Here is a 19,688-nt window from a genome sequence, read left to right as displayed (position 1 = left end):
GGTTCATGATTTCTGCCATTTCGTTCTGGCTTGCTTGCGCGTTTCGACAAACTTAGGCGCCAGAACAACAAACTAAGGCGCCAATACGAAAAAAGCCGTATTTGTCGTATCGGCGCGCGACTTTGTCGTTTTGGCTAGTTAGCTCCCTTTAAACGCACCAACATGGCAGAACGAAATGGTAGAAATGTCAATCATGCATTCTTTATAAAAATTTACGTCACTGAATGTAATTTGGGAAATACTATATAACACTAATGAAATATGAAATTCACTGATAAAGTCTTTTCATCTTACCTTTCTCTGTTGTTAAGAAAGATATTCATTAAAAGGTAATAAATGCAACTTGATTTAGTGCATTTTGTAACTGAATTTATTCATTTCCATACCTTTTTTCATTATGCCCCTCTTCGAAGAATGAGGGGTATATTGTTTTGCAGATGGTCGGTCGGTCAGTCGGTCTGTATGTAGACCAATCAGTTTCCGGATGATAACTCAAGAACGCTTGGGCCTAGGATCGTGAAAGTTGATAGGAAGGTCGTTCATCACCAGCAAATGACCCCTATTGATTTTGAGATCAGTACGTCAAAGGTCAAGGTCACAGTGACCCGGGACAGTTAAACGGTTTCCGGATGATAACTCAAGAACGCCAGGGCCTAGGATATGGAACATTAATAGGGAGGCTGGTCATGACAAGCAAATGATCCCTATTGATTTTTAGATCAGTAAGTCAACGGTCAAGGTCACAGTGACCCGGAACAGTTAAACGGTTTCCGGATGATAACTCAAGAACGCCAGGGCCTAGGATCAGGAAAATTAATAGGGAGGCTGGTCATGACAAGCAGAAGCCCCCTATTGATTTTGAGGTCATAAGGACAAAGTTCAAGGTCACATTGGCCAGGAACAGTTGAACGGTTTCCGGACAATAACTCAAGAACTCAACGACGCTTTGGCCAAGGATCATGCAAGTTAATAGAAAGGTTAATCATGACCAGCAGATGACCCCTATAAATTTTGAGGTCAGTAGGTCAAAGTTCAAGGATACAGTGACCCGGAACAGTTTAACCGTTTCCAGACGATTGCTTGAAAACGCTTGGGCATAGGATCACGAAACTTGATAGGGATATTGGTCATGAGCAGTACATGATCTCTTTGTATTTTGAGATCAGTAGGCTAAAGGGCATGATCACATTGGCCCGAAACAGTTAGACCCTTTCGGGACAATAACTTGAGAACGCTTGGGCCTAGGATCACGAAACTTAATAGAGAGCTTGATCATGACCAGCAAATGACCCCTGTTGATTTTGAGGTCAATAGGTCAAGGGTCAAGATCACATTGAACAAGAAGGGTAGAGCTTTTGTTTACAGTGAGCAAATATTTTTTGTTTCTTGTGCAGTTACTGAATGCATCAAGGGGCATTTCGTGTTCTACGAGCTCTTGTTTGCTTATAACCCATATTATGCCTGTAAGTAATGCAGAGTTCAGACCTTTAAGGGGCCTCCGTGGCCGAGTGGTTAGAGTCGTTGACTTCAAACCATTTGCCCCTCATCGATGTGGGTTCGAAACCTCATTTGGGGCGTAGAATTCTTCACGTGAGGAAGCCATCCAGCTGGCTTACGGAAGGTCGGTGGTTCTACCCAGGTGCCCGCTCGTGATGAAATAGTGCACGGAGGGGCACCTGGGGTCTTCCTCCACCATTAAAGCTGGAAAGTCGCCATATGACCTAAAATTGTGTCGGTGCGACGTTAAACCCAACAAAATAAAATAAATCAGACCTTTAAAATTAGTAAGGGTCGTTCAGAAATTATGTCGTTGAGATGTTGAAACCTAGAAGAAAATATACAAACGTCTGTAGAAATACACCGCTTGAACAATAAAATATGTTCAATTATTATTCAGACATTATTGCTGTGAAAATTTTAGTTCACTAGGAAACTTTCGAGAAACATGCATGCCGTTTTATAAAAGTGTTCGCTCTTTATATGTGTCGTTAATATAAGTTATTATATACTTACTTTCAGCACGCCCAATTCCTTGGGCAGTTCCAGATCAACTTGAAGCATTTAAAACAAGATGAAGAGAGCAAGTCCGTGCCAATATTCGTTAAAATGCAAGATGCCCGTGTATATATATTCTCTGCTATCATTACGTATAATGAAATAAATGAGAAAGAAATAAGAGTTAGAAAAAATACTGGTATAACATATGTCGGTCCAATGGCCATATTGTCTGGCTGGGAGTTAAACAAATATTCTTCATCAAATTTCACGTGCTGTTTTGAATTAAAAGACGGTACTATAGTTTCAGAATTGTCTTGGAGTAAAACAGAATGGATGTATGTTGGAAAAGCAAAATTACAGGCAAAACAATTTAAATGTCCCATAAATGTTGAAGTTTCAGACATCAAAACTATCTCAATAGCGATTAAAAATTCAACTTGTCCAAACAAAGACAAATACTTTTTACCTCCGACTATTGTTAAACGTCAAACTAAATATCAGAATAAAAACAGCACGAAAATTGCGATATGTGTCAAACTTGCGTATGGTTCACTGGATGCACGGAGGCTTATAGAATGGTTTGAGGTACATAGATTGTTTGGTGTTGAAAAGGTAATAGCGTATATATACCACCTGAATTCCAAGGCAAGTAAAGTGTTGGATTTTTACGAGAACACTGGTTTGGCTGAGGTGTATGACTACGACATTCCAGAGAAAGGTTGGAAAGATCTTTGTTATATTTATAAACATATATACATGTAAATACTTAACTTTATAATATGAAAACCCCAAAATAATCTTTATTTGCTAGTGTTTTTTGTTCACTTGTTATACAATGTATTTGTTTTTAAATTGAAACAGAAAGCAATATTCTGGTAGTCTTTGATCCTTTGTTTATAGCTTTTCTTTTGTACAGGTATGATCGTCCAAGTACACGCACGCACCCACGCACGCACGCACACACGCACGAAATGTCTCTTACTTTTGAACGTACGCTCATGTGCATGTGTGTATTTATTCATTTGTCATTTCTGAATTCACTATTTACCTATCAATACTTGTTTTATTTTAAAAAATATAAATCTTTGGGTAATTGAGTATTTCTCATAGAATAGACATAACAACTATAATAACAAGGCAGTCTGAAAGACAGCTAAATCCCCCGCCACTGTTATGGATAGTGAAAGGGTAAACCTTTGAACTTGAGCTGTGACCTTGACCTTGAACTGACATGGCTGACCCATAAATTCTGCACATCGTCTTGATAAGGTGATCATTTTACCCAAGTTTCATGAAAACCCTTTAGGGGGTTTATGAGATACAGAGCTCAAACCTTTGAGTTGTGAGCTTGATCTTGAGTTGACATGGCTGATTCATGAGTTCTTGATGAGGTGATCATTTGACCCAAGTTTGATGAAATTCCTTCAAGGGGTTTAGGAAATACAGAGTGGACACAAAATGGAAGGCTCAAACCTTTAACCCCAAGTTGTGACATTGACCTTGAGCCGGCATGGCTGACTTATAAGTTCTGCACATCGTCTTGGATAGGTGATCCAAGGTTTCATATGAATCCTTCAAGGGGATAAGGAGATACAAAGCGGACACAAAATGGAAGGCTCAAACTTTTGATCTTGAGTTGTGACCTTGACCTTGAGCCAACATGGCTGAGTCATGGGTTCTGCACATCACCTTGATGAGGTGATCATTTAACCAAAGTTTGATGAAAATTCTTCAAGGGGTTTAGGAGACACAGAGCGGACACCAAATGGAAGGCTCAAAACTTTAACCTAGAGTTGTGACCTTCACCTTGAGCCGACATGGCTGACTCATAGGTTCTACACATCGTCTTGATGAGAAGATCAATTTACCCAAGTTTGATGAAAATCCTTAAAGGGGTTTAGGAGATAGAGAGCGGACACGAAATGAAAGGCTCAAATCTTTAACCTTGAGTTGTGACCTTGACCTTGAGCTGAAATGGCTGATTCATGGGTTCTGCACATTGTCTTGATAAGGTAATCACTTGACTTAAGTTTCATGATTATCCTTCAAGGGGTTAAGGAGATAAAGAGCGGACAAGAAATGGAAGGCTCAAACCTTTGACCTTGAGTTGTGACCTCGACCTTGACCCGACATGGCTGATTCATGGGGTCTGCACATTGTCTTGATGAGGTTATCATTTGATCCAAGGTTCATGAAAATCCTTCAAGGGGTTTAGGAGATACAGAACGGACACAAAATGTTACGGAAGGACGGAAGACGGAAAGACGGAAGGACGGACAGAGACCATTCCTATAACCCCCACCACTCGTGGCGGGGGATTGAAAATGGCTACAAAATGTAGACTAAAAAGGCAGATTTAAATGATGAAATTTAATCAAAATCAAATTCATTTAGAACTCATGTGCAACAATTGTGGAACTTAAGGTTTCGTAATTATTCCACGATAATTTATCAGTTATACCGTTACTGAACAGTTTTGTAATCATGTACATATTTACATGTATAATCAGGTAGTTCTGCACGTTTGATTACCGGAAGTGATGGCGTAACGTCATTTACCCGGAAAACGTAAAATAAAGACTGGATTCGGCGTATGGAAATGAAAGTAATTTTATGAATTAATGACAACATGCGAGAAAATTTATTAAAATAGCACTGTTACTTTATTTTTAAATACAAAATATGACATTAAAACATTGTATTTCGCGATTCGAATTGCAAACTGCAGACTGGTTTGCAGTTCACAATTCGAACCGGATACTGCAAGCTTGTCTGCAGCTCACGATTCAAAATGAAAGTACAAGGATTGCTTCTATTTTAATTTTAGTCCATCTCTATTAGAATGCAAACTGCCGGCAGATATGCAGTTCTAAGTACCCTCACCCTCCCATTCCTCTATTAGAATTGCAAACTGCCAGCTAGTCTGTAGTTTTTAGTTTCCAATTTGAATTCTTGCATAAAAACTACTTTTTTCACTGGAGGGGTCCGTGTATTTACGGGAGAAAAATCATGTGCAAACAAGGCAATTCACGTGCTGTTAATACATGATTTTTATTTTTAAAATGCTTTCCACGGGACGTACATGTATTTCTCCGCAGATTGACATCTGGTATCTTCCTCTTGTTTCTTCCATAATAACCCCTTTTTTGTAGCATAAGAAATGTAATCTAAACCATAGAAAATTGTGTTGTATCAGTTACCAACGACGAACGCACTGCCCCCAACAATGTTCGTACTTACTCGCTTCTTCCCTTGTTTACTTCCCTTTTAGAACTAAGCGTCGTTTCAGTTTTTGTAGATAACCGTGAATGTTTAAGAATCGCGTGTAACTTGTGCGATTGTTTGTTTTTAGGAATCATATTTATGATTTTGGTAAGTATCAGTCGGTATGTTTTTATCTAATTTATGAAAGATTTTATATAAACAGCTTGAAAGCTTAACACTACGTTCGTTCTCATCCGTACTCCAACTATGTCAATACTCAATATAACTCGAATGTAAAGTTATTATTCTTGAAATTGTGCTCCAGTTCACCAAATTGTGAAGTTATATGAACAATTATTGGTACTTTCATGTTTATAATAACGAGAGATAAAAAAATAATCGTTTAAAAACCTTCAGGGTGTGCTTTTGATAGTGTTGTTTATTTCTGGGCCCTGGATACGGATATTTAAAATAGGTTTACCGTTTCCAAGAACAACAGAATGGTAATTAAAAATGTACCGGAATCGTCAAGTCATCACATATGAAAACAATACATTAAGTCGTCGTGTAATGTTTTTGTGCAAGAATAGCGACAAAACATGTTTGTTTTGTGTATTAACGTCTGTAGAAGCCCTTGGGATATGTTTGTGACCTCGACCTTCTGTCTCTCTGGGCTTCTGTAGACGTTAATACACAAACAAAATTGTATTATCCCTACACTGCAAACTGGTCTGCAGTTCGCGTTTCAAGTTGCGAACCGCAAACTGGTCTGCAGGTCGATGTTAGCAGTTCACGTTCAAATTGCGAACTGCAAACTGGTCTTCAGTTCACAATTCAAAATGAAATTACAAGGAATGTTTCTATTACAATTTAAGTACTAAGTAAGTGGTGGCTAATTTGATGAAATGAGTCTGCACTGGGTTCTCAGTTTCCAATTCGAATTGCGAACTGCAAACTAGTCTGCATTTCACGATTCAAAACCAAAGTATATTGAAACGTTACTCTTACGTTTGTAAACGCCCGAAAGGACATATTATATTATATAAAGTCTGTCCGTCTGTCCGATATCAACTTCGTGCCCGCTCTGTAAATCTTGAATCCCTTGAAGGATTTTAAAGAAGCTTGGCAGCTTGTGGATGACTGTCTTCAAGGTCAAGGTCACACTACACTTAGTGGTCAAAAGTCATATGAGTGTGTTGCGTTTCCGCTCTGTAACTCTTTAACTGTTTGAAGGATTGTAAAGAAACTTGGCACAAATGTTCACCAAACCAAAAGACGACGTGTAGAGTGCATTTTCTGGATGTCACGTTTCAAAGTCAATGTCACACATAGGGGTCAAAGGTCATAGCTCTGTAACTCTTGAACTCCTTGACGGATTTTGATGAAACTTGACTAAAATGTTCACCACATCGAGACGATGCGCAGAGTGCATGCTCTGGATGGCTAATACAAGGTCAAGGACACATTTAGGGGTCAAAGTTTATATCCTCGGCCGTATATTGCTCCACATTGTGATTCTCTTGTTTAATACCTAGTAAGTGGGTACTAGATAGAGGTTAAGTATCTACACTTCCTGTTCCTCCATCAAAATTGCAACCTGCCTGCTAGTATGCAGTTATGTTTCCGATTCGAATTGCGAACTGCAAACTGGTCTGCAGTTTACGATTCAAAGTGAAAGTACAAGGAATGTTACTATTATAATTTCAGTACATAAAAAGCTGTTGTTAAATAGAGGTTAAGTGTATGCTCTCACTCTCCCGATATTAGAACTGCAAACTTCCCGCTAGTCTGCAGTTCTTAGTTTCCGAATCGAATCGCGAACTGGAAACTGGTCTGCAGTTCGCAGTTCACGATTCGAATTACGAACTGCAAACTGGTTTGCATTTCACAATGCAAATAAAAGTATATTTGAACGTTACATAAGTGGTTGCTAAAAAGAGGTAATGAACCTGTGATTTCCCATAGGAATTGCACACTGCCGGCCAGTCTGCAGTTCACAATTTACAATTCAAATTGCAAACTACAAACTGGTCTGCAGTTTACGATTCAAAATGTTAGTATTAGGAGCGTTACACTTATGAGTACTTAGTGAGTGGTTGCTAAATAGAGGTTATGGGTTTACACTCCCTCTCCCTCCATCAGAATTAGAAACTACTGGCTAGTTTGCGATTCGCATTTTCCGTTTCGAATTGCAAACTAAACTGCAAACTGGTCTGCAGTTCGCAATCCTCATTTCACGATTTGAATTGCGAACTGCAAACTGGTCTGCAGTTCGCAATTCACATTTCACGATTAGATCTGCAAACTGTAAACTGGTCTGAATCTCACAATGCAAAATAAAAGTATATTGAAACGTTACTTTTATAATTCAGTACTTTATAAGTGGTTGCTAAATAGAAGTAATGAACCTGCAATTTCCCCTTGTCTGCAGTTTACGATTCAAAAATATTAGGAGCGTAACTCTTATAGTTTTAGTACTAAGTTTGCGGTTGCTAAATAAAGGTTATGGTCTGCACTTAACATCACCCCACCCTCCATCAGAATTTGAAACTGCCGGCTAGTCTACGATTCGCACAACGAACTGGAAACTGGTCTGTAGTTCGCAATTCGCAGTTCACGATTCAATTTTCAAATTGCACTGCCTGCGAATTGCCCATAGATTTGGAATCGAATTACAAACTGCAGATTGGTCTGCATTTCGCGATTCAAACTGCGAACTACAAACTGATTCGCAGTTCACGATTCAAATATTAAAGAGCAGTCTGATCAGCGATGCCATGCAAACTGCCAACTAGAATGCAATACACAATTCGAAACCCATAGCTTTGGAATCGAATTGCAAACCAGACTAGTCTGCAGTTCGCGATTCGAATGGCGAACTGCAAACTGGTCTGCAGTTCGCGGCTCAGTTTTAAAAGTGCAGTCTGATCAGCACTGCCCTGCGAACTGCGCACTAGAATGCAATTCACAATTCGAAACCCATACTTTTGAATCGAATTGCAAACTGCAGACTAGTCTGCAGTTGGCGATTTGAATGGCGAACTGCAAACTGGTCTGCTATTCGCGGTTCAAATTTCAAAGTACTATCTGATTAGCACTGCCATGCAAACTGCGGACTAGAATGCATTTCACAATTCGAGGGTCATAGCTTTGGAATTGAACTGAAAATGGAAGACTAGTCTGTAGTTGGCAGTTCACGATTCGAATGGTGAACTGCAGTCTGGTCTGCCTTTCGCAGTTCGAATTGCAGACTGCATCTCTGCAACCCACGATTCAAATCTCAAAGTGCAGTCTGACCAGCACTGCCCTGAGAACTGCAAATTAGAATACATTTCGGAATTCGATGGTCATGACGAATGGCAAAGTGCAGACTGGTTTGCAATTCACAATTCGAGTTTCAAAATGAAAGTACAAGGAAAGTTACTATTTTAACTTTAGTAGTTAAGAAGTGGTTGTTAAGTTGGGTTATGGGTCTGCACTCCATCCACTGAATGCACACTGACGGCTAGTCTGCTGTTATCAGTTATTGATTCGAACTGCGAACTGCAAACTGGTCTGCAGTTCACGATTCAAATTTTAAAGTACAGTCAGATCAGCACTTTCCTACGAACTGCTGACTAGAATGCATTTCACAATTCGAGGCCCATACTTTTGGAATTGAATTGCAATCTGCAAACTGATCCGAAGTTCATGATTCAAATTTCAAAGTGCAGTCTAAGCACTGCGAACAGCAATAAACTGGTCTGCAGTTCACGATTCAAATTTTAAAGTACAGTCAGATCAGCACTTTCCTACGAACTGCTGACTAGAATGCATTTCACAATTCGAGGCCCATACTTTTGGAATTGAATTGCAATCTGCAAACTGATCCGAAGTTCATGATTCAAATTTCAAAGTGCAGTCTACGCACTGCGAACAACAATACGATGGTTTTGGCTTTGAAATGAAATGGCAAACTGCAAACTGGTTTGCAAACTGGTTTACAGTTCACAATTCAAACTGCGAGCTGCAGATCATGATTAAAAATGAAAGTACAAGGAATGTTACTATTGTAATTTTAGTAAGGAGTTGTTAAATAGAGTTTATGGGTTAGCACTCCCTCCCTCTCCATTAGAATGGCAAACAGCCGGCTATTCTGCGGTTTTCAGACGATTCAGAATGTAAGTATATTTGAACGTTACTTTTACTTTTTAATACATAATAAGTGGTTGCTAAAGGGAGGATAAGTGCCTGCACTCCCTGTCCCTCCATTAGAATTGCAAACAGCCGGTTAGTATGCAGTTCGTAGTTTCCGGTTCGAATTACGAAATGCAAACTGATCTGCAGTTCGCAGTTCACGATTCCATAAATTACTCAAATTATGAGAGCCTGGCATCTCTGTGTACACATGCATGCAAATCAAATATAGAAGCAAGTTTGACATTAATATTACACACTTTTTAGCTCGACTTTTCGAAGAAAATATACAGCTATTGCATTCGCCACGGCGTCGGTGTCGGCGTTGCTGTTGGTTAAAGTTTTTGAAAAAGTAAGATTCTCTGTTACTATCTGAGCTATTGACTTGAAACTTAAAATGGGTATTTAATATCAAAGTTTACAATCCCCATAACTCTGATTTGAATTTTGATAGATTTATGCCCCAGTTTAACTTAAAATTTTTCGGTTAACGTTCTGATAAAGTCAAATATCTCTGTTACTATCAAGGAGTAGGACTTGAAATAGTTATTCACTTTCAAAGTCTACACCAGGAGAAAAAATTTACATGTTTAAACTTAACTTTCAGAGTTATTTTCCTTTTCCACTTAATTTTTTGTTGTTAAAGTTTTATATAACATCTAATACATTTGTTACTATCAAAGCCATTGATTTGAAACTTAAAATAGTTATTTACATCAAAGGCTACAACATAAGAAACAATCCATATAACTCTGATTAGAATTTTGACAGATTCATGTCCTTTTTACTGTAAATGCTCTAATTCAAAGTCAAACACTGAGAAAAGTTGAAGGTGTTGTCTTACGGACAGTTCTTGTTAGATCAACTATTCCAAGAAAAGGTAGAGTTATTGGATTCACCTATTTGTTGGTGTTGGCATCCCATTTTGGTTAAGTTTTTGTATGTAAAACTGTTATGTAAGTTACAACTGGGAACGGATTGATACTTCACACAATTTTTTACTGTGAAGAACTGACTTGCACTGCACAGGTTCCATAACTCTGTTTTGCTTTTTAGATTGACTACTGAAAGAAGCCATTGGACTCACCCATGCGTTGGTGTCCAGGTTTGGTTAAGTTTTTGTATGGAAGTAGGTATCTCAGTAACCACTGGTGGGAATGGATTGAAACTGCACACAGTAATTTACTGTGATAAGCTGACTTACACTGCATAGTTTCCATTACTCTGTTTTGCTTTTTACAAAATTATGCTAGTTTTCCACCTTGGAAATTTTTGGTAAAGGTTTTATACGTAAGCTCGTAACTCAGTGCCCACGAATGGGAATAGACTTAAACTTGTCACTTTTGTTCACTGTGATGTTATGACATGCAATGCACAGGTTCCATAACTCTACTTATATTTTTACAAAACTATGCCTCGTTTTCGACTTAGCAGCTTTTGGTATGTATGCTGACATCTCAGAACACACTAATGGGAATGGAATGAAATTTAAGATAATTGTTCATTGTCATGAACTGATATACTTGCAAAGGTGCCATAACCTTGTTTTGCAATTTTACAGAATCATGCCCCTTTTTCGACTTTTATATTCATTCAGTTGACAAGGCTGTTGAATAGTCCAGCGTTGCTGTCGTCCGATAGCTCTTTTTACAAAACCTAAATGCCCTTTTTTGACTAAGAAAGTATTGGTTGAGTTTTAACATGTAAGCAAATTGTGGTATCTCAGTACCCACTAATAGGAATAGATTGAAACTTCACACACTTGTTCACTGTGATGATATGACATGCAGTGTGCAAGTTACATAACTCAGCTCTGCTCACCCTTGCTTAAAGTTTAGCATGCAAGTACATATGGCTATCATTTAAAGACATATAGCTATGAAACTTTTTTTCTTTTTCTAGGACAACTATCAACATCACTGGGTCAAGTCCCATTACTCTGACAAGTATTTTGGCCAAATTATGCCCCCTTTTTGACTTAGAAAATCCTGGTTAAAGTTTTACATGCAAGTTACTATCTCCAAAACAAATGCAGATATTGAATTGGAACTTACCAGGTGTCTTTGGGATTATAAATGTAGGTGATAGCATGAAGTCCCATAACATTGACATGCCAAATTATGCCCAAAGAATCCTGGTTAAAGTTTTTCAGTGCAAGTACATATAGCTATAACTCAAAGACATTTAGCTTTGAGACTTTTTTTTCTAGGTCATTTTCCAACCCCACTGGGTCAAGCTCCATAACTCTGACTTGTATTTATGGCAAATTATGCCCTCTTTTGGACTAAGAAAATCCTGGTTAAAGTTTTGCATGCATCTACAGGGCGACATTCCAGTGAAGCAGCACTATAAAGTTAATCTGGCATTGTTCTCAACACTAGTATTTTTTTATTTAACGTCGCACCGACACATGATAGGTCATATGGCGACTTTCCAGCTTTAATGGAAATACTAGTATTGTCGTGTTGGATAAAAAAACTACTTCACCTAGTCAAATCAAAGAAATACCTTCGCAATGCAAAAGGGGTCGCATTTAAAGGATATTCATTTAATTTGATCGAGCTGTTCTCAGGTAAGCGACCTATGATCATTTCCCTAATCTTACGTACAAAGAAGTAATGTAGGCAATGATATGGAGTACTTTTCCTTTGATCTGGCCTACTGACCTAGTTTTTGACCTTACATGACCCAAAATTCAAACTTGACCTATAGGTCATCAAGACAAACCAAATTTCATAAAGACTGAGTCAAAACATTCGCCTCTAGAGTGTTCACAAGCTTTTCCTTTGATCTGGCCTACTGACCTAGTTTTGGAGTCCACATAAACCAGTTTCAAACTTGGCCTAGAGATTATCAAGACAAATATTCTAACCAAGTTTCATAAAGATTGGGTCACAAATGTGGCCTCGAGAGTGTTTACAAGCTTTTCCTTTGATCTGGCCTACTGACCTAATTTTAATCCCACATGACCTAGTTTCAAATTTGACCTAGAAATCATTAAGACAAATATTCTGACCAAGTTTCATAAAAACTGGGTTACAAATGTGGCCTCTAGAGTGTTTGTGCTCTAGGTGAGTTTTTGACCAAACATAACCTAGTTTTAAACTTGACGTAGAAATTATCATGACAAACATTCTGATCAAGTTTCATAAAGATTGGCCACAAATGTGGCCATTAGAGTGTTCACAAGCTTTTCCTTTGATCTGGCCTATTGACCTTAGGCTAGTTTTTGACCCAGCATCAAGACTAACTTTCCGATCAAGTTTTATAAAGATTGGGCCACAAATGTGGCCTCTAGAGTGTTCACAAGGCAAATGTTGGCAGACGATGCACGACGGACGATGGACGCCGGACAATGACCGGTCACAGCAGCTCACCTTGAGCACTTTGTGCTCTGGTGAATTAATAAAAACTAACAATTCTATATGACATTCTGTAAGTCAGTTACTTACCTCCTAGATCGGTGTTCATAAATTGAAAAAACTCGCGGTCGTGCGGAAACACCTCGAGCGCGTCACGATTCGCACGAGCGCGGATATCTTCAATTCATGAACACCTCCTACTCGGTTAGTAGCCTACACATAACTCCCTCTATTGTTATTCTATTCATACCAAGGTAAAGTGCTCACAAACGATATCACAAACAAAACGCACGTGTCTATTGTGTAAACTAGGTGAATGGCATTTGGCAGTCCTGATTGGACAGTCTGTTTTATGTAAATATTTATATTAATGACTGACAGTTTTGGATATGTCCATTCGTAATTATTCGCACCTGTCGTTTTTTGCTTAAGAGGGGTTGGACAAGCGACTTCAAACTATTTCATATTCTTTCACACTTCACCAAACCATTGTGTCAATTAACACCAATTATCGCACAGTCATATTGATTTTTCGCAAGATCACTTTTTTTGACATGCGGTACATAATAGAGACAAATGTGATGCTGGCGATTAATGAAAAAAAAATGAAAAAGCGCAAATCAAAGCCCGCGCGAAACTGCCTTTTTGCCGTTTGCGCGCAATTTCATGCTAACGAATTTAAATGATTTCACAGTACATGAATAAGGAAATGCGATTACCGGCTCGGGCATGTTTTTTCCCCAAATTTCGCAATTTAAAGATGCTATTGCTCTTTCGCCATAAAATGACAAGATTCAAATTCTATATAAAGATAATTTTACTCAAAATCTGAAGTCACATTCCCCGATTTTTGATGTTTGATACACTACTTGTAAAAATATTATGATACTCACCTTTGTTGATGTTCTTTTATCACGACGTGCACTACCTCGGAAGTTGCGACAGAGCAGTTTACCGTATACCTCTTAAAGAGGTAGCTCTGTAGTTTACCAGGCGTGTACTATGGATATCAAACAAGTGTTAATTTCTGTACCATTGGTACCGGTCACATTTCTTCAAAACTTCTTATCAAAGCGTAGTTTATAGTTTTTTCAACGTTACACAAAAAACTTGCTTGAACTTCCCTGGTGAAGTTCTGGTCTAGATTACAAAATCATTCTGATTGGCTGATGTGAAAATGTATGTCAATCGTCATTTTACAACACATGTACGATAAAATGTGTTTATGCAGCATAAATGTGCAAAATGAATTAAATAAACAGAACAGATGTGTACCAATGTATGATTTCAAATTCAAAATCATATCCAAGAAAAATTTCATTCATCATTTCGAGTTTTACCGTAAAACTTTGAATATTTTGCATTCTGTTTTTTTTTTTTTTTTGTTTTGTTTACATTTCGCCTAACATATAACTGTAGTCGGTTCAAAAGCTCACATGAGCTTATGTTGTACTTGTTTGATGTCTTGTCGACTTTAAATAAATCGTATCTTATCTTATCTTAACATGTGCACACTGCTGTGACCTCTAGACCGGATATTCATTAGGGGAGTTCACGCAAGTTTTTTTTTTCTGTAGCGTTGACGAAAGCATAAAATATGTGGAGCATCTCTGCAATATGGAATATTGAGATAATGTGACTGGTGCACGATGGAAGATAAATTACCACTTGTTCAATATACTAGGTACCCATTTACCGAACTGCGCGTTTTAGATGAGAAATGTACGATTGAATTGGATTAGTGCACATTCCCGTTCATGACCTTGGTTCTTATAGAATTCCTAGGGGTAGGGTGTAACATGTACAGAGGCATTTTCTTTCTGGTCTGGTGCCAGTGAGGCAGCCTACCGAAGGCACATCATGGAAAGCACGCCCAACTTTCCCGCCAAAATACGTATAAATTAGCTCTTGTTATACGATAAATTTAGAAAAAATAATGAACGGGATTGGGTTGTTGTAGACAATGTATATAGCACTGTTTCAACATGATACAATGTGAAAGTATTATTTTCAGTTAAGAGCATCTTGAGCATCTTGAGTTTAAAAATTACAGTAAGATGGCGGCTAGGTAGCCAAAAAAAAAAACAACAGTTGTGAAAAAACAATTATATCTTTGTTTTGAAGCAAATAAACACATAAAATTGTGTATTCGATCGAATGTAAACATTATATCTAACGGCTGATAGCAAACATGTATAACATATATCTGAATGAGCTGATTTGTTCTCACCACCGTGTGTTTTTTTGTGTGTTGAACTGATTTTGTTTTCGAAGAGCGGCGGGCGGATTATTGACATTATTGACATTGTGTATTTTGTGTATTAAATTTATATCAACAAATTTTCAATATGTCAGACAATAACCCTGTAAGTACGTCTTCTTTGAAGCGTTCAATTGATTCAACGGTTAGTCCATCCCTGGCAGATCAAGATCATGTTGGAGCCCCTGATCCAACGCGCTCTAGAATACTAACACTGGGTAGTAAGACTCAAACAGTATCTCCAACAATATTAGTTATGTCCTCAAATTCACAACAAGTCGGAGAAACAGTAGATTTAATTAAACTTGTGAAGACTGCAATTGCCAGTGAATCAGTAACAGAGGCCCTTACTGCAGCCATGGTGTCTGCTCTTTCAAGTATAGTTGAAAGGATAATTCAACCAGTCACAGATTCGCTGCATTCACGAATAAATTCCCTTCAACCAGCAAACATTACTAAAGTAAAACAACTGAACAACAAAAATCCAAAATAAAGCCTCTAGAAACTAAAAATAGAAAGCTCAGGCAAAATTTGAAGTCTGTAAAAGATGATATAGAGGACATATACATTAAAAATGATTATCTAGAGCAATATGGAAGAAGATCTACCATCAGATTCCATAATGTGCCAATAAACTCTAAACCTGATGGCTCAACACCTACCACTGATGAAATAATAGTTGACATTTGTAATCAAATGAATGTAAATCCTGCCATTTCTGAAACTGATATAGAGAGAAGCCATACTATTGGCAAAAAAAAATATAATAAAGGCAACTTCCAAATAATATGTAAAGTTAAAAGCCGGAAGCAAAAAGATCTTGTGTATAGAAACAAATCAAATCTCAAAAGGTGCAAGTCTAATACCTTTTCTGTCTTCATCACTGAAGATCTCACCAGGAAAAGGCAGTACATTGTTCAAAGACTGGGTGAGCTGAGAAATGAAATAAAGTAAATTCCTACTGGACCATGGATGGCAGGACTTTTTACAAAGTGACTGAGAAAGGTTCTGTCAGCTTAATAAGTTCCATTGAAGAACTAGATCATCTGTTACAGGACCCAACTGATGAAATGAAACAGAATCCTTGGTTACCAGAAAGTAATGGTCTATAAGGCCATGTATCAGGAGACCAGATAGTGATCTGTGATAGTTAATGAATGATAATACTACTAGTGACATAAGTTAGAAAAATATATAAATAGATAAATCTGTAATCAATAAGATAGCGTATTAATACAAAGCTGAAGTGTAATATTATTGCACAAAGTGTAACTAATAGAACCAAAGAGCACTTGTTTGTTGACAAAATATAATTTCATCATATAAACATATAAACAAAACATGTTTTAATACCATTTTAAGTAATATAATATTACTTTATGTATATATGTATGTGTACATATGTGTATATATGTGTATAATTATGTATGTATGTATGTGTGGGTGTGTGTGGGTGTTATGTGTACATGCATGTGTATATAATCTGTTTATATTAAAAATATATAATAAAGGATGTACTTTCTTTGTATTTGTTAGCATAAGAATACTTCTAGCCATTACTTGTGTGCGCATGCACACACACTTGCACGTGCGCCGACCATATGTGTAAACAACCGGCTCACACGCACGTGTGCACGAACCCACGCTCAAACACGCTAGTTTTAGTAAACACATGTGAGCGCCCGCACATGCACATATATGCGCACTTAATCACGTGCGCTCACACAAATATTTGATTTTTTTTTAGTTTAACACTATGTCAATATTCATTCAAACACACACAGCCCCCGCCTGAAATACATATCTGTATTTACTGTATTATCATTTTCATGTAACTGAGTTCAGCTTTATTGTTTGAAAGTTAACAAAAAATATTTTTCTTATTTTTAAAATGTAACAGATATTCTTTACTTTTCATCGGATTAAAAAGAAACTATATTAAAGCATTTATTTTTGAAGAATCAGAGGAGTCATTACGTAATTCCGTTCCAAATATGTATATATATAATTATTAAAATATAGATTAATTGTAAATAGTATTTAAATCTCGTTCTATTCGATAACCTATTACAGGATTCAAATTAGTATTAATTAACTTTGTTCGCGGTTTTTCAAATGTTACTAATCATGATGCAGTTGCAATTGTATAAAACTGAGCGAGAGTGATATTTATATTTCTTAACGTGTACGTGTACGTGTTGGTATTACACGTACTAAAATGTTAATATAATGTATATCGTAGCTGATGATTGTATATGATAACCTTCATTGTTTTTAATGTATCACTGTTTTTATTTATTCTTTCCTTTTGTTGAGACTTTAGCTTAGATCCCTATCTTAATTATCTTGTATTCTTACACTTTCAAAAACTGTTGAACGACAAATAATTGATATTGATAAAGCTCTTACCATTAGAATTGTATGTAAAGTGGTAACGTTAATCCGCTATTCATACTTCACGGCCGGAATATCCCATGCAATGTACACAATCCTAGTACATATAACCTGTTATAGCAAGGTATCTCGTGATATCCATGCAAAAGTGTACTTCATATTGTTTACAGTAGTTCGGTCAAGGGGAAATAACCTAACTATTATTTGAATAGTTGTTGAATGATTAATTTCCCTTTTTGATTAGCTTAAACTGGTCGTGCTTATTGTGTTTTTCGATTGTTTGTTTGTTTGTTTTTTTCCTTATATTTTTTCTCTAAAGATATGCAGATCGTAGAAATTGATATGAGAAATCTGATGTAACACGTCGATTATTTTCCAACTGTTGCTGTTAAAGCCCAACATGTTAGCAGCATTAGACTTAGACCTATTCTTCCCTTTTCTTTTTTCTTTTAGATTTCACTGTTTTCTTTTTCTATCTGTCTATTATGACGCTGGTTTACACTTGGACGGAACAAGTCTAGTTGTTCTTCTATTGCTGTTCTGTGTCTGCATTATTGTCCATGTATATTTACATGGGTAATGATGTAAGTGCGTACAGAGCAGTAATAGGGTCCTTTTATAACAGTATTCAGAGGGAACAAAAACATAAACGTCTATATATGAGTCTACCAATACATACATTTATTAAAATTTCAAGCAATTCAATAACACTAAAGTTAAAAATATTGTGTGGTGCATGTCTAAGCAGAATAATAGTGGAATAACACAGGTCGCCCAACACGGTATAAATGAAAATTATATAACCCCTCAGACAAAGTTTGGGGAGTGAGAGGAGGGGAGGGGAGGGGGAGGGGGTGTATAGGAGTGAGTTTGTCTGTCTTACGGTCCCTGTTGGTTTTCATGGTTTTTGGACATTAACCCGTAAAAGGCTTGATAGTTTAAATACATGTAATCTTTGGTACACAGGTGTAACATCATGTTCACTTTTGGCTGCAAAAGGTAATAGGTTAAGGTATAAACTACCTTTTTGACGTAGTTATGGCCTCATTCCAACTTCAAATTTGTCATACTTCTGTGACAAGGTCATATGGTGGGGGTAGTATTCGTCACTCCTGTGACACACAAACAAAAGAAAGCTTGAACTATTTTTACGTTTACTGTAAGGTACGTTTGTATTTCAATTAAACTTAACTTATTGTATCAGGTTAGCTATGCTCTTTTTCTAGGGTTAAATATATTCAGAAAGATAAGGCAAAATGGCGTTAGGTTCGCTAGTGTGCAACAATATTTTAAACAGTTTACCGAACAGTCGTTCCTGAGACTTACCAGCACAAGGCTTTAGTCTTCCTAAAAAAATGCCCGCTTTCTCATTAACTACACTGTTCCATAAGGGCAAGCGCCGATTCCTTTGAGCGCAAAGATACGACGGTATGATGGCAAAGCGCGACAGTATGATTGCTAAGCGCGACAATACGATGGTGAAACGAGGCGCCATAGTACGACGGACAGTCTGTCGTGCTTTGCCGTCGAACTGTCGTGTTATAACCATCGCACTGTCGCGTTCCGTCCTCATACCTTCGCGCTTTGCGTTCATAGGGATCAGGCACTGGCCCTAACGGGATACCGTACATAAAGATCGGTAGGCCTACTGTGACTCACGACCTTTAAAGGGAAATGGAAGGCCTATTCACAAAACACAGTGGTGATTACAAAAACACGTGCCATGTACTGTTACTCTTAGAGACGAAATGAAATCGAGCGGCCCGTTTTTTGTACAACCTGTATAATATAAGGCAATTTTACATGCAACTGAAATACCCATTCACATACCTTTAAAAGTCTCCATGCTTGGTCATTCAAAAAGTGGTTTACTGTCCTTTCCCCCACAATTTATTTCTGTAGCAGTATTTGCTTAAGAAATAATATATCTCATTTAGTGATTTGTCGCTGAATAAATATTTGTTTAGAGTTCAGATGCGCAGCCAGAGTGATATTATAATACGCATCTGAACGACAAACAATGATTTTATTCAAGAGCAAATCACTAAATAAGATATATTATTTCGATTCTAACACGTTACCGAGGATTTTAAAGTACAGTCTTGACGGTACTCATTAAATATTTGCTCGTTTTCTATCGGTTTCTTTCCAACGCGCCGATATACTGCTTGTTGCTTAGACGAAATGATTGTGACGTCAGAACAGTGAATTGTTGTATAATAATTCACTTTTTTCAGCCTTCTTTGTTTAATAGTAAAATGAATCGGATCGTGTCAGAATAGAAGACTAATTGT

At 37.4% G+C, this 19,688-nt stretch overlaps 1 protein-coding gene across 1 annotated transcript in view; it reads left to right on the top strand.

Moving 5' to 3' along the window:
* The window catches only part of LOC123560248 (uncharacterized), a 41,336-nt gene that overhangs the window by 11,226 nt on the left and 10,422 nt on the right, over nucleotides 1–19,688 (top strand). Inside the window, exon 3 of the mRNA XM_045352485.2 lies at nucleotides 2,020–2,716. Coding sequence (XP_045208420.2) covers nucleotides 2,020–2,716 — 697 coding nt within the window. The remainder of the gene's footprint in view (nucleotides 1–2,019; nucleotides 2,717–19,688) is intronic.

Source organism: Mercenaria mercenaria, chromosome 10, assembly GCF_021730395.1.
Source record: "Mercenaria mercenaria strain notata chromosome 10, MADL_Memer_1, whole genome shotgun sequence".
In the NCBI taxonomy this organism is placed as follows: Eukaryota; Metazoa; Mollusca; class Bivalvia; order Venerida; family Veneridae; genus Mercenaria; species Mercenaria mercenaria.
The sequence above is the reverse complement of the archived record's forward strand: the minus strand, read 5'-3'. Positions and strand labels throughout refer to the sequence as shown.